The following is a 16,721-nucleotide window of genomic DNA, read 5'->3' on the forward strand; positions in this document are numbered from 1 at the left end:
AATCATTTCCCTTTTAATGACTTAGTGATTTATCTTATAAATCCAGATTATTTACAGGTATATTACATATAAACATTTTATATATAGACATTATATATAAACATATAAAAATATGTAAACATATATATAAATATATATCTCAGATATGCTTAAGTGGATTACGCTTCAAAACTAAATAGATGTAGATAGATCATAGAATTAGATCCCAAGGACTTTGATTTAGATCAGCCTTGCAATTCTTAAATTTTCAAAAAAGGGAAGTTATTAAATACTCTTATGCCAAAAAAAGCTCTATGTAAATGTGTTAAATGGTCTGCCCTTAAGATACGTTATCTGAATGTAGGTAAAAAAAAGAAACACTTTTCACTGAGTGATGTCTGAAAGTCATCCAAATAGATGTATATCTTTCTATTCCGTGCTGTAACTTTATCATGCTCATCTTAGGGTTTGCTGTAATAAGAAAGTGAACCAGAATAAGGGTAATATGGTTTTTACAGATTTGTAAGAATTAAATATACTTTCAGAAATCAGTTGCGTATAATTTTCTTAGAAGAATTAGGCTTATTGTCTACATGACTTTAGTTCTTTATAGTAGAATTCCTTAAAACGGCATTTTATTAAAACTATTCAATACTCATTTGCAAGTAGGAAGTAAATCTCCCCCATGGATGGACACTTGAGCCCATGTTGGTTTTGGCATCAAAGAGTTACACCAGGTGCTTGTATTCTTCATGAGAATTCAGAAGCATTTCTGGGAGGGCATGAGCGCTTGACGGTGCTGCTGTGGTCAGCAGCTCCCTCTCCCACGTGACTGCATTTCAGCGTCACTCAGGGGCTGCCTTTGCTCTACACAAACCCCTTGCAGCTGTGCGCAGTGCCTTTGTGTCACCCAGGCAGGGTTTCATGAAATGGATCTGATGCTCTTGTGCCTGTGTTGTTCATTCCTGCATACTAGAGCTGTGCCCAGGAAGGTGAAGGGCCAGCAGGTTGGCCCTCACTCCCCAGCTGTCCCTTTCTCCTAATGTCACTCAGGATATAAATAAAGTGATTCATTCACTGTCTTTCTTACCAAACCAGAATGCTGCCAGAGTGTACTACCAGAGCCACTCAGATCCATTGGAAAGGCCTTAGGCACAAATCTAAGGCACAATTTAAAAAGTCTTTGCATTTAAGTAATTTTAAAAATGAATTTAATTTTATTTCTCCTAATCATTTCAGACCTTGGAAGGAGAAAAATAACTCCAGTTTTATGTTCATGTTGTTTGAGGTCTGGGCCTTTTTTATTAGAATGGAAGTCATGATGAATTTCTGTCTTTTCTAGACTAGAAAAGCCATGATCAGATGACCTCATGGGAAACTTGCCTCCCTTTCCTCCAGACAGCTGATGGGTGGTAGAGCACTGGTCTGGGGTGTGGATTGCGGATCACACGGGGCCTTCTGCTGTTTGCAGAAGCATAGTTTGTATTGTTAGTTGGAAGTCTTTTACTTCCCATCAGGAACGCTGCTGTGCTTCTGCTCATTTCCACAGCAGTCAATGGAATATTTACCAAGCAGTCCCCCTGTAAATATTTACATGGCAAAATGCTATGAGCTTGGGCCTTGTAAAGGTTTGTAAGACACGGTCTCTGCCCTGAAAAGAGGGGAGCAGGGGAAATGAGGGACACATGCAAGACAAAGTCCCCTTCCCCCCACCCCGCCCCCAAAAGTTTAAGAAACAATGTTTTAGGTAATTTAGGAAAGTCTGTCCACCATTCTGCTCGGGGAACGTATACCTTAAAGTGAGCATGGAGTGTGAACCTGCTGTGCCTTCTCCACTCCTAGGTGCCTCTCATGGTGTATTTCACCTTGGCAGAATGTCAATCCATGTTTAAAAATATTTTTATTCACTGTGTAACACAAGGCAGTTACTTTACTCTGGTGCTAGGCTGGGAGAAAAATTGGGTTTGTTGGACTCTGGTAGTTGCCAAACCAGTATAATGTATTTTATAGGTGCTTTAAGGTTGTCAAAAGTAATTCTTTTTTATGTTTATGTTGCTTATTGACTTTAGAACTAACCTAATAAGATGTAACTGTTTATTTGATAAATGCCAAGTGAGTGTGTAAATAGGCAGTATGATGTATAGACATTTGACGAAAAAACAAGAAAAGTTCCACACTAGGACATCAAAGCAAAAAAGAAGATGGGATAACTTCAATGGCTGTTTTTTTAAAGTCCTACAAAAAAGAGCTGGCTTCTGATCATGGCCACAGAGGCAGTGAGGGGGGAAATGCAATAACATTATTATTCCATATATCCTTCCTGCCCTAATTACCCCAGCACTGGATCACCAGGCAGGAGCAGGGATTAAAGCAGCTCTAGACTAGAATTATGGCAGATGTAAGGGACAACTGGCAAATCTCAAGGTGAGAGTCTAACTGGAGACCTTTCACATAAAGATGGGACCCCAAAGGGCTGTATTCTCCATGTGAAGGTTAACCAGAAATAAACCTCCCCTCCCACCTGTGCTCCACCCGCTTAGGCACTGAAAGAAATTGCCTGTCTTGAACCTTGGTGGTGAGTGAGATGGAGTAGAGGACTCTCCCTTTTTCATTTATAACCACAAACTGGCTCTCATGTAAGCTTGGGCATGAATCGTATTCCCTAGGTGCTCCAAAAAACTTCAAACTGAGAATCGTGTTTAAGGTGGTCCTAAGCTAGTGGTGGCCCCAGGCATGCAGTAGCATTAAATACATATTTTTTCTGGAGAAATCCTCCTTCAACTCAAATCTCAAATAATTCCCACAGGTAACATTCTGAGAACTGTGGTATCACAGTTTAAAATTACAAAACAGAAAAGGGAACACAGCGCCATAAGCAAAAGTCAGCAAAAATAACAGATAACAATATCAGACCTGCAAAGACTAAGATATTGAAATTACCAGACATACAATTTAAAACAAAAAAATTCTCATCTGTTTAGAGAAATTAAAGGAGGGAATAAAAGTGTGAGTAAAACCAAGAGGTTAAACTTATGACCAAGCAGATTTGAAAAAGAACTAAGTAGCACTTTCAGAATTGAAAAAATATAGTAAAGTTTAAAATTCAACGAATGGGCTTAGCTGCAGATTAGATCCAGCTGATGGGAGATTTAATGAGCTGAAGATGTATTTAAAGCAATTATCTGGAATGTAGCACAGAAAGAAAAAGTGGTGGAAAACCCAAGTGAGAAGCCCTAATAGACATCTAACTGGAGTTCTGGAAGAAAAATGGGGCAGGGACAATATTTGAAGAGCTCACAGCTAGAAATTTTCCAAAGCTAATGAAAGATACACAAATTGCAGTGAATCACAAGAAATCCACACCTAGACACACCATACTAAAACTTTAGAATACCAAAGACAAAGAAAAGATGTTAAAAGCAGCTAGAGAGAAAAGAAGCCTTACCAAAGGAATGCCAATTTGGCTGAGAGCATACTGCTCAACAGCAAGAGTGGAACCCAAAACGCAGTTTAATCTTGCCATTGATGACAAGAAACAATTACCACACCAGAAATGTACTTAAAGCAAAAATACCTTTCAAGGATAAAGATGAAATAAAGACACTTTTCAACGCATAAAGCCCCAAAGAATTTGTCCCTAGCAAACCTCCACAAAAGGAAAGAATTTAAAGAATGTATTTCAAATAGAGAAAGATGATACCAGAAAAAGGTCTGAGATGCAAGGAGGAATTATGAGCAAAGAATGTGTAAAAATATGGGCAAATGTAAACATAATAACCAGTGAAGTGATAATTATGTTCTTGTGTGGTTAAAAGAGAGAGAGGGAATGAAAATATCCAACATCAATATCATACAAATAAAGAGAGAGGGTATGATCAGAGTTAAAGTAGTCTAACCTGACATTGTACAATAAAAAGGTGAAGATACTGATTAACTTCAGCTTTACATAGTTTATACAAATGCAAAAATGAATAGAGTAACTACTAAAAGATTAGAAATGTGAAACTTCCAAAATAGTCAAGAGGAAATGAAATGAGAAAAATAATAAATCCATAAGGATGAAAAGAAAACACAGAAAAGGTAGAACAAATAGAAAACACACTTAAGATTGTAGAAATAAATAAAAATAATAGTAATTACAATAATTTGAGTGGACTAAATGTTCCAGTGAAAGTCAAAGACTGATTCATTGGACAGATATTTACTGAGCATCTACTATGTGCTACACACTACTGTCAGCACTAGGCACACAGCACAGAGCAGTGAACAAAACAACCAAAAATCCCTAATGAGAGAGATAGACAACAAACCAAATATAACACAAATAGTACACTAGGTAGTGGTGAGTGTTCTTAGAGAAAAAGAAAAGCCATGAAAGGAGATAGAGAATAGGAGAGGCACTATTCTAAACAGAGTAGTCAAGAAGAGTGTCATTTGAGTGAAGCCCTGAAGGAGGTGAGGGAATGAGCTGGTGGTCATGAAGGGAAGGGAATTCCAGGCAGAGGGAACAGCATGAGCACATGCCTTGAAGGAGATCATGGCTGCTGTGTTTGGGAAAGACAAGCACACCAGTGGGGCTGCATTGTGGGGAGCGAAGAAGAGAGTGGGCACAGATGGGCCTCAAGAGATGACGAGGGGCCAGACTATGAAGGACCCCACGAACCAAAGCTGGCTAAAAGAGACACATCTCAAATATAAGTATATAAAAAGGATGAAAGGAAAAGACTGGAAAACGATATACCAGGGGAATGTAGCTATAGTCATCAGACAAATAGATTTTTTTTAATATAATATTTTTTGAACATCTTTATTGGAGTATAATTGCTTTACAATGGTGTGTTAGTTTCTGCTTTATAACAAAGTGAATCAGCTATACACATACATATATCCACATATCTCCTCCCTCTTGCATCTCCATCCCACCCTCCCTATCCCGCCCTTCTAGGTGGTCACAAAGCACCAAGCTGATCTCCCTGTGCTATGCGGCTGCTTCCCACGAGCTATCTGTTTTACATTTGGTAGTGTATATATGTCCATGCCACTCTCACACTTCGTCCCAGCTTACCCTTCCCCCTCCCTGTGTCCTCAAGTCCATTCTCTACATCTGCATCTTTATTCCTGTCCTGCCCCTAGGTTTTTCAGAACCATCAAAAAAAAAAAAAACAAACAACCCAATCCAAAAGTGGGCAGAAGACCTAAATAGACATTTCTCCAAAGAAGATATACAGATAGCCAACAAACACATGAAAGGATGCTCAACATCACTAATCATCAGAGAAATGCAAATCAAAACTACGATGAGGTATCACCTCACACCAGTCAGAATGGCCATCGTCAAAAACTAAACAAATCGATTTTAAGGCAAAAAGCATGTCAAGAAATAAAGAGGGGGCTTCCCTGGTGGTGCAGTGGTTGAGAGTCCGCCTGCCGATGCAGGGGACATGGGTTCGTGCCCCGGTCCGGGAAGATCCCATATGCCGCGCAGCGGCTGGTCCCGTGAGCCATGGCCGCTGAGCCTGCGCGTCCGGAGCCTGTGCTCCGCAACGGGAGAGGCCGCAACAGTGAGAGGCCCGCGTACCGCCAAAAAAAAAAAAAGAAAAGAAATAAAGAGGATCACTACATTATGGCTAAAAGTTCTAAAGATTCACCAGGAAAGTATTTAACTTTTTCTTGTTGACTTATTTTAACTAGTATATTTGCTGACTTTTAAAATTAAATACAATGCATACTTACGAAAAATATATTGGGCAAAAATGAACAGAACCGCAAAGAGAGATAGACAGATCCATCTTCATAATGGAATGTTTTAATGTAACTCAGTAATTGGTAGATCAAGCAGTCTTAAAATCTTGAAAACATTTTAGGAAATTTGAACCACACAGTTAACAGGCTTGATATAATAGATATGTATAGAACATCACACTAAGTAAGTGCGTGATACACATTCTTTGCAAGTGTCTGTGGAGTATTTGTGGAAACTATGTAGTAGGCCTTAAATCACATTTCAAAGACCATATTCCCTGATCACAATGCCATAACAAAAAGGTAACTGGAAAATCCTCATGTGTTTAGAAATTAAGAAAGAGTTAACTCATCAGAAAAATCATAATTAGAAAATACTATTTATCAAAACCTGAGGGATATTAAAAAGTAATATTAAAGGAAAATTTATACAGTACTAGGGAAAGAGGAGAGGCTGAAAGTTAATGTGCTAAGTATCTGACTTAAGAAGTTAAAAAAAAGAACAACAACATAAATTCAAAGATAATAAAGATAAAAGAGGAAATTAATAAAATAGAAAATGAACTCACGGTTGTGAGGAACAAATAGGGACATTATTATACATCCTTCAGAGATTAAACAGATGGTAGGAAGATACTATGGATAACCTTACTTTGATACATTTTTTAAACTTTGGTGAGATGGATACAATTTTAGTATTTAGCTTATAAAAATTTACTCAAGAAGAAATATAAAGCCCAAATATTCTTTTAATTATTAGGAAATTGAATCAAGAACAGGTCTTACCGCAAATTCAACACTAGGCTTTTATGGTTTTACTGGCCATCCAAGGATCAGATATACCAATCTTCCACAAACAGTTCCAGAGTAGCGGAAATGAGGGAACACTTCCTAACTCTTATTATCATCTTAATATCAAACCCTAACAAAGACAGTCCCCCACCCCCCAAAAGTTCTAAAATTATAAGATCTTAATTGTGGGTATAAATGTGAAAAAGTCTGAATAGAACATTAGCAAACTGAGTCCAGCAATTTTAAAAAAGACATCATGATCAAGTTAGGTCCATCCCAGAGATTCAAGATTGTGTAATATTTAAAAATCGACTAATGTAATTTTCTGCAGTAACAGATTAAAGGGGGAAAAAATCATATGCTCCTCTCAATGGATACAGAATGAGCATTTGATAAATTCAATACCCTCATGACTTTAAAAAAATTCCTACCTAAGTAAGAATAGAAGGGAACCTAATGATAGAGTATCTCTACAAAAAAGCAACAGTAACTATCATGCTATTGGTTGGGAAACCTTGAAAATATTCCCTTTAAGATGCAGAGCAAGACGAGGGAACCCATCACTTCTATCGAGTGTTGTACTGAAAGTCCTAGTCAGTAAAGTAGAACAAGGAAAATAAATGACCTAAGAATCATAAAGGAAGAAGCAAGTCTGCCATTATTCTTACATAACATATTTGTCTGATTGGAAACCCAAAACGAATGTTCAAGTAAATTATTAGCTCTATAGCTGATTCACTTTGTTATAAAGCAGAAACTAACATACCATTGTAAAGCAATTATACTCCAATAAAGATGTTAAAAAAAATTATTAGCTCTATAGGAGTTTTCCAAAATCAATTACATTTCTGTACATCAGCAACAAACAGGTAGAGCGTGTGATTATACAAAAGATACCCTTTGTATCAAAGTTATAATCATCAAAACATATAATGTACCTAGGGAAAAATCTAACAAAACATATGTAAGACCTAGTATTTAAAAAATTACAAAACCCTATAGAGAGTCACTTAAAAAAAAATTAATGGAGAGAGAAACATGTACATAGATTAAAAGTCAGTCTGGTAAGATGTCGGTTCAGTATATGCAAATCAGTCAATGTGATACACCGTATTAACAAATTAAGGAATAAAACCATATGATCATCTCAATAGATGCAGAAAAAGCTTTTGACAAAATTCAACACCCATTTATGATAAAAACTCTCCAGAAAATGGGCATAGAGGGAACCTACCTCAGTATAATAAAGGCCGTATATGACAAAACCACAGCAAATGTCATTCTCAATGGTGAGAAACTGAAAGCATTTACACTAAGATCAGGAAAAGGACAAGGATGTCCACTCTCATCACTCTTCTTCAACATAGTTTTGGAAGCCCTAGCCACGGCAGTCAGAGAAGAAAAATAAATAAAAGGAATACAAATTGGAAAAGAAGAAGTCAAACTGTCACTGTTTGCAGATGGCATGATACTATACATAGAAAATCCTAAAGATGCCACCAGAAAACTACTAGAACTAATCAATGAATTTGGTAAGGTTGCAGGATACAAAATTGATGCACAGGGATTCCTTGGTGGCACAGTGGTTAAGAATCCACCTGCCAATGCAGGGGACACGGGTTCGAGCCCTGGTCTGGGAAGATCCCACATGCTGCGGAGCAACTAAGCCCATGTACCACAACTACTAAGCCTGCACTCTAGAGCTACGAGCCACAACTACTGAGCCCGTGTGCCACAACTACTGAAGCCCATGTGCCTAGAGCCTGTGCTCCACAACAGGAGAGGCCACCACAATGAGAAGCCCATGCACCGCAATGAAGAATAGCCCCCACTCACTACAACTAGAGAAAGCCTGCATGCAGCAACAAAGACCCAACACAGCCAAAAATAAAATAAATAAATTTTTAAAAAATTGATGCACAGAAATCTTTTGCATTCCTATACACTAACAACAAAATATCAGAAAGAGAAATTAAGGAAATAACCCCACTTACCATTGCAACAAAAAGAATAAAATACCTAGGAATAAACCTCCCTAAGGAGGCAAAAGACTGGTACTCAGAAAACTATAAAACACTGATGAAAGAAATCAAAGATGACTAAACAGATGGAGAAATATACCATGTTCTTGGATTGGAAGAATCAATATTGTGAAAATGACTATACTACCCAAAGCAATCTACAGATTCAGTGCAATCCCTATCAAACTACCAATGGCATTCTTCACAGATTTAGAACAAAAAATTTTACAATTTGTGTGGAAACACAAAAGACCCTGTATAGCGAAAGCAATCTTGAGAAAGAAAAACAGAGCAGGAGGAATCAGGCTCCCCAACTTCAAACTATACTACAAAGGTACAGTAATCAAGACAGTATGGTACTGGCACAAAAACAGAAATATACATCAATGGAACAGGATAGAAAGCCCAGAGATAAACCCACGTACCTATGGTCACCTAATTTATGACAAATGAGGCAAGAATATACAATGGAGAAAAGACAGCCTCTTCAATAAGTGCTGCTGGGAAAACTGGGTAGCTACATGTAAAAGAATGAAATTAGAACACTCCCTAACACCATACACAAACATAAACTCAAAATGGATTAAAGACCTAAATGTAAGACCGGACAGTATAAAACTCTTAAAGGAAAACATAGGAAAAACACTCTGACATAAACCACAGCAAGATCTTTTTTGACCCACCTCCTAGAGTAATGAAAATAAAAACAAAAATAAACAAATGGGACCTAATGAAACTTAAAAGCTTTTGCACAGCAAAGGAAACCATAAACAAGACAGCCCTCAGAATGGGAGAAAATATTTGCAAACGAAGCAACTGACAAAGGAGTAATCTCCAAAATATACAAACAGCTAATGCATCTCAATATCAGAAAAACAAACAACCCAATTAAAAAATGGGAAGAAGACCTAAATAGACATTTCACCAAAGAAGACATACAGATGGCCAAGAGGCACATGAAAAGATGCTCAACATGACTAATTATTGGAGAAATGCAAATCAAAACTGCAATGAGGTTATCACCTCACACCAGTCAGAATAGTAGTCATCAAAAAATCTACAAACAATAAATGCTGGAGAGGGTGTGAAGAAAAGGGAACCCTCTTGCACTGTTGGTGGGAACGTAAATTGATACAGCCACTATGGAGAACAGTATGGAGGTTCCTTAAAAAACTAAAAGTAGAACTACCATATGACCCAGCAATCCCACTACCGGGCATATACCCTGAGAAAACCATAATTCAAAAAGACGCATGGACCCCAATGTTCATTGCAGCACTGTTTACAATAGCCAGGACATGGAAACAACCTAAATGTCCAGCGACAGATGAATGGCTAAGGAAGATGTGGTACATGTATAAAATGGAATATTAGCCATAAAAAGGAACGAAATTGGGTCATTTGTAGAGACGTGGATGGACCTAGAGTCTGTCATACAGAGTGAAGTAAGCCAGAAAGAGGAAAACAAATATCGTATATTAACACATACATGTGGAATCTAGAAAAATGGTACAGATAAATCTATTTGCAGGGCAGGAATAGAGACGTACATGTAGAGAACGGACATGTGGACATGGGGCAGACGGGGAGGGTGGGGGAAGAACTGGGAGATTAGGATTGACATATATACACTACCATGCGTAAAATAGCTAGTGGGAACATGCTATAAAGCACAGGAAGCTCAGCTTGGTGCTCTGTGACCACCTAGATGGGTGGGATGGGGGGGTGGGGGTGGGAGGGCGGTCTAAGAGGGAGGGGATACGTGTATACATATAGCTGATTCACTTCATTGTACAGCAGAAACTAACACAACATTGTAAAGCAATTATATTCCAATTTTAAAAAATTATAAAACCCTATAGAGAGTCACTTAAAAAAAAATTAATGGAGAGAGAAACATGTTCATAGATTAAAAGTCAGTTTGGTAAGATGTCAGTTCACCCCAAAATTTATCTATAGATTGGCCAGGATATTAGTTGTTCTTTTTTTTTTTTTTTAACTTAAGTTGGTTCTGAAATTTACGTGAAAGAGAAAAGGGTCAAGCCTAACCCTTATACTCTTAAAGAATGGGAATGAGAGATAGGGAGCCATGTGTGACTTGTCTTACTAGATACCAAAAATTATTGTCAAGATTATTATCAAGGGAGACTTCCTTGTGTGGGAAAAAAATGAAAGTAGATCTGTTCTTCATACCCTACACAATTTTAGTTTGAATTAAAAGCTTAAATACAAAAGGCAAAAGTGTCAGTATTTTTGTAAGACGTTATAGGACAATACATTATGACCATAATGTAAGGGAAAGATTTCTTAAATTAGACCCAGAAAGTGCAGACTAGAAAGGTGAAAACTGATCAATTTGACTTTGTTCAAATTAGGAACTTCTGTTCTAAGACACCATAAAGATGTGGGGTTTTTGTTTTGTTTTCCTTTTATCCTTAAGTTCTTCTCTATTAGAAATACATGCTAAAGTATTTATGAGTGAAATGATGCGTTATCTTGGGTTTTCTTTGAAGTATTCCAGGAGAAAAAACATGGGGAGAGAGATGGAACAAAAATGGTAGGACGTTGATAATTATCAAAGCTAGAGGATGAGAACAGGAAGGTGTCATACTATTCTAGTTTGTGTGTATGTTTGAAATTTTTTATTTTAAAAAGTTTTTTAAAGAAACCATCCATTTTTATGGTGACTGCCCTGGATTTTCTGGAAGTTTTAACATTTAAAACAAAATCATTTTCTGAAAAGGTCACTTGTTAAGTGTATATCTAAATGCAATCTAATTTTTATCTCTGAACAGGACTTTCCTTATAAATTAATAAATCATGAAACAACCTCTTTTAAAAAAAAAGATACCCTAAAGAGATTGAAGAAACAAGTCACAAACTTGGTGAGGGTGTTTGCCACACACCCTCAAAAAATTAGTATCCAGGTATTAAGCAAAGAACTTTAAAAATCAATAAATAGTTTCTTAGATATGACATCAAAAGCATAAGCAACAAAAGAAAAAATAGACAAACTGGACATCATCAAAATTTTTAAATTTTGTGCTTCAGAGGACACCGTCGAAATGACAACCCACAGAATGGGAGAAAATATTTGCAAATTATGTATGTAATAAGGGACTTGTATCTAGGATATGTAGAGAAGTCTTAAAACTCAATGATTAAAAAGACAACTCAATTTTTTAAATGGGCAATGGATCTGAACAAGGCATGTCTGCACAGAAGATATACAGTGCCAATTAGCATATGAAAACATTCTCAATGGCATTAGCTACTAGGGAAATGCAAATCAAAAGCATAGCAGAATACCACTTCATACCCACCAGGACGGCAGTATTCAAAAAAAGACAATAACAAGTGTTGAGGATGTGGAGAAATTGGAAGCTTCATACTCTGCTTGTGGAAATGCAAAATGGTGCAAATGCTTTGGGAAACAGTTTGGCAGGTCCCCAAACCATTAAACATAGAGTTACCATTATAACCCAGCAATATGTATATAACCCAACAGAAATGAAGACATATGTCCAAACAAAAACTTGCACTTGAATGTTTTCAGCAGCGTTATTAATAATATCCAAGGTGTAGAAACAGCCCAAATACCCATCAACGTATGAGTGAATAAATAAATATAGTATATATACACAATAGAGTATTATTCAGCCATTAAAAGGAATAGCATAGGATGCATGCTACAATGTGGATGACCCTTGAAAACATTATGGTAAGTGAAAGAAGCCAGACACAAAGGACCACATGGTGTATGATTCCACGTAATATGCAATGTCCAGAATAGGCACATCTATAGAGACAGAAAGTAGATGAATGGTTGCCTAGGTCTGGGGGGATGAGATGTATGGGGGTGATGGCTGAGATGTGGGTTTCCATTTCCTTTCGATGAATATGTTCTAGACTTGATAGTGGTGATGGATGCACTCCGAATATACTAAAAGTCACTGAATTTTACACATTGAATGGGTAAATTGAATGGTATGGAATTATATCTCAACCGAGCTGTTCAAAAACATCAAGAAGCAACAACTCAATAGGAAAATAAGCAAAAGGCATATCTAGGCATTTTGCAGAAGACAAAACGTGTGTGTAATACTAGATACTTGAGAAGGTGCTCAGCCTCATTCCTAAGCAGTCAGATGCTAATTAAAACCACAGTAGGGTACCATCATATCCCCACTTGATTCGCAAAAAATTTAAATTCAGGCAATACCGCTTCTCCACATGTAGAGGAGGTTGAGGTTGGGGGGGAAGCTCATCCACTGGCAGAGGGGGTATGAACTGGTACAATTGCTTTGGAAACTAAGCTGGCATTATTTTTAGAGGGTTGAAGATGCAAGTATTTATGACCCAACAGTTCCACTCCTAAGTATCTATCTAAAGAAATTCTTCCAGTTGTGTACTGAGATCACATACAAGAATAGTCACATAATAAAATAGCACTATAAAATTCAAAACCACATAAAACTAAAATAAAATGTGTAGGGATATAAGTATATGTAGTAAATAGACCTGTTTTTTAAAAGCGAACAAGGGGAAGATAAACCCAAAATTCAAGATAGTGGAAATGAGAAAGAATTGGGAGGGTCTCACAGGGGATTTAGGGTAATAGTAATGTTCCTTTTCTTAAACTAGATGGAGAAATGTAGATGTGTATTTTGGGGGTGGAGGCAGTAGGTACAAGGCAGAGTGTTATCTGATAACCCAGCACGGAGGGAAGATTTAGACAAACTCTAGAGTGTACATAGAGCAATTTTTCCATGTGGTTCAATATTGAATGCTAATAATGCTGACTCTGAGTTTCTAGAAAAGGCTAACTTACTTAGCATCTTTTATTTAAGAAGCAGAAGGGATAAAATGTTCTTATGGGGGGCCGGGAGAAACTAAGAAAACGACACAACAAAGAAGCAGCAGCAGGATGGGAGTGTTTTAGAACCGTTTCCAACAAAAGTAGTTAAAATTAATAGTTTTTTACTTCAAAGTGATCTTCATTTATTTGGGCCACAGCTACCTTATTCTTCAGTAATGCTAACTAATCCAAACATTCCTGTAAATTAGTAAAACCCCACGTGCTCATTTCAGACACTCAGTGGTTGGTTGACTTCCTCTTTTTCAGATCCCGCTCACACTAAAAGATGAAGCACAGACACGCGGAGGAGGAACCTGTCCACTACTCCACTACTCCTGGGTGCGTGACTCCAGTGAAGCATCCACCAGTGCTGCAAGGGGTCCAGAGTATTGTTTTTTTTGCTGTTTCAGTCCCCAGTGCCTACCAGCAGAAGTGGCAGTAGATTGTTGCCTATCAGCCAATCCAGACTTTTCCTGAGACGACAGGAAAACATGTCAGCTCGGTTTCACTGGAACTTGGCAGTGGGGACATTCAGCGGAAGCGATATATACCCCATCAGAGCACACGTGTATCTTTTACCCCTTTCACCCCCTCTCCCACCTGCTTAGGTCTTCTCTGTCCCTCTCCTGCTACCACACAGAGATGATATAAAAGAGGCTCTTTGGCTATTTGCATTTTGCTTCCTCTTCTTTTCCAGATTGCAGTATTAAGCTTTACCTCCTAAAAGCCTAAAATCCCAACAACATTATGTACCAAAGTTGTTCTTCCCTTGCAAGAGGGTTTGGGGGAAAGGGGGAGTTTATATCACAAGTTTCCCGGAGAGTGAAAAAAAGTCCGTGTGCTGCTGACCACATGAGCCATGGTAAAGGCACCCTTTGGAATTACTGATTTCTAAAATTAATAAAGTAAGTCTATTTTTATTTTCTTTTTTTTCCATTTAGTAAGTTCCAAACAATCAGTATTCACAAACGAGACTGAAATAGGCCCAACTTCTCATTTGATTTCATTGCTGGGCAATTTTTTAAACTTCAGGTAAGAAATGTGAGCTATAAAGAGATGTTTTATTCTTATATTTGGTTTCAGCAGATGGTGGGCCCAGGCTCTTCCCCAGGGGCAGCTCCAGCACCTGGGAGGCTGGGGCATGCAAATGTCTCCATTTTCAGACCACAGCAGACGGGTCCTCCAGTGGCACGTGAATCTGTATCCAGTTGCACGGTGTTTACCTAAACAGCTCATCAGAACGATGCAGCTCAGCCCCCTGGTTGCTTTCTGCTTTACCTCTGCTTTACCTCGGCTTTCTTGCTTCCTCATCTGTCCTAGGTCCTCTCTCTGGCCTCCACTGGAGAAAAGGTTGAAAGGTGACTGCAGAGCCCATTGAAGGTTGACTTAGCTGCCACAAGGAGTTATTGGGGGAGAATCCAGCATCTGGGGTTTCCACAACAAAGTCCTATAGATTCAGCATTGAAATCCTAAAAGAAAAAGTACCCCCAAAAAGGCAAAGAGAAGAAGGGCTCTATTGCCTTCCTGGTGAATGAAAACAGGTTTGAGCCCACTGAAGCCCATTCTGTTTGCTTGTGAGGGATGAAGTCTGTCAGTTGCGGGAGAAAAGAGAGCATTCCAGGTGTTCCTGTGACTTCTGGTTAGTAGTTTGAGGACCATCTTGACTGTTTTGCTAATTTGGTTATGAATTGGTTAGTAGACAAATTAGAATTCCTTCATAGTCCCCTGCTGATGTGTAGAATTGGGAAATAAGGTGTTTGGGGAGACTCACCATACGGTTCTTGTAAAAAAGCATAAGAGGGTATGAGTCCAGTAAAAGAACTTTTAGACCAACTAGAGTGTTTGGAATTGCCCTAGGTAACCATCAGAATTGAATCCTCAGGCTGAATTTCTTACTGCATTCACCATGTGCTGACCAGGTGTAAGATCAGACTCCAGATCTCTTCATTTACCCAAGTACTTTAGTGTCATTATTATTGGTATTGGACTTCTCTTGGTAACAAACCAAGCAAATCATATGATCCTCCCTCCAACAGTAGTGTCCCTCCTTACCCTTCCCCAAAACAGGCACGTATTTTTACAGATGGACAGACAAATAGGTTTAAGTTTCTATAGTGCCTGTAAGTGACATGTCGAATGGGGAGGCTGGGAATGCTAATAATGCTGACTCTGAGTTTCTAGAAAAGGCTGAAGACCCCTGCCCATATTTGTATCAGCTAAGATAAGAATAGAGTCTAACATAAGAAGAAGATCTGGGATCACAGTGGGTCTGTTTCCTTTGGGATCCTTCAGGAAACACTGCTCATTGCCTTGGTTCATTAGGATGAACCCTCAGGCCAACGTTCTAATGATGTCTGATGGGGTTGGATAAAAAGGAGGGTTTGGGACTTACCTGGCGGTGCAGTGGTTCAGACGCTGCACTTCCACTGCCAGGGGCTCAGGTTTGATCCTTGGTCGGAGAACTAAGATCCCACATGCCGCAGTGCGGCCAAAAAGAAAAAAAAATGTTTATTCTAGGCCCTGTAAGATTATTTCCCTCTTCCTCATTTAAGCCTCAAGGACCAACGATGTCACGTATAAGGCACTGCTTCTCAAAATACAGTTTTTAGGTAGGCTGGAGCTACCCCAGTCCTAAAGTCATCTCTAAAGCTGCAGCCTGAAATTGTACATTTTAAATAAGCACCTGAGTGATTCTTCTGCCCGTTGAAATTTGAGAAGGACTGCCATCAATGGATAGACTGAAATTTGGGCTGGCTATGGCCATGGCTGAAGAGCTAGGCATGCTGCATCGCCTCTTCAGACCCACTGGCTCCCTTGGGTAAGATAGAGCACAGTGCCACCAGACATGATTTTACAGCAGGGACATAGTTCCTGAAATAGAGTGGAAGTAAATGGGTGCCACACAGGCTGAAGTCTGAGAGAGGAGCCCTGAGAACTGCCTGAGCATAGGGGAAGCAGGAAGAGAGTCTCAGGGACCAAATCCAGGAGTTTAATTTGGGACGACTCCAGACACGAACATATTGTACACATCCTTCCACCTTCAAAATGTTAGCTTCAGATAGACTTCTTTTTTACCAGTGGTAAAGTAATTTCTAGAGGAACATGTTTTTCAGGAGCTGGTCGATGGTTCCTCACTTACTGCAGATGGTTGCTTCAGGTGGACATGAAGCCGTAATAGAATTCTGCATTGCTCTGGCATCCATGACCTCATAAGAGAACTATGGGATTGCACTTTTCTTGCCCTCTCCCGTTCCCAAATCCCTGACAAGAGGCCCATCCTCTGAAAAGGAGTCCCTGGTGAGCTCTTTTAGGCTCAACCTGGTAACAGA

The 16,721-nt window shown here is 38.7% G+C and overlaps 1 protein-coding gene across 3 annotated transcripts in view; it reads left to right on the forward strand.

Annotated features, from left to right (window-relative positions):
- Positions 1–14,317, forward strand: part of TTLL5 (tubulin tyrosine ligase like 5) — a 309,168-nt gene extending 294,851 nt beyond the window's left edge. For all 3 annotated transcript variants that reach the window (XM_049706827.1, XM_033408745.2, XM_004262260.3), the window contains one exon: positions 13,660–14,317. In XM_049706827.1, coding sequence (XP_049562784.1) covers positions 13,660–13,675 — 16 coding nt within the window. In that variant the 3' untranslated portion in view covers positions 13,676–14,317. The remainder of the gene's footprint in view (positions 1–13,659) is intronic.
- The last annotated feature ends 2,404 nt before the right edge of the window (positions 14,318–16,721 follow it).

Source organism: Orcinus orca, chromosome 2 (genome assembly GCF_937001465.1).
Source record: "Orcinus orca chromosome 2, mOrcOrc1.1, whole genome shotgun sequence".
In the NCBI taxonomy this organism is placed as follows: domain Eukaryota; kingdom Metazoa; phylum Chordata; class Mammalia; order Artiodactyla; family Delphinidae; genus Orcinus; species Orcinus orca.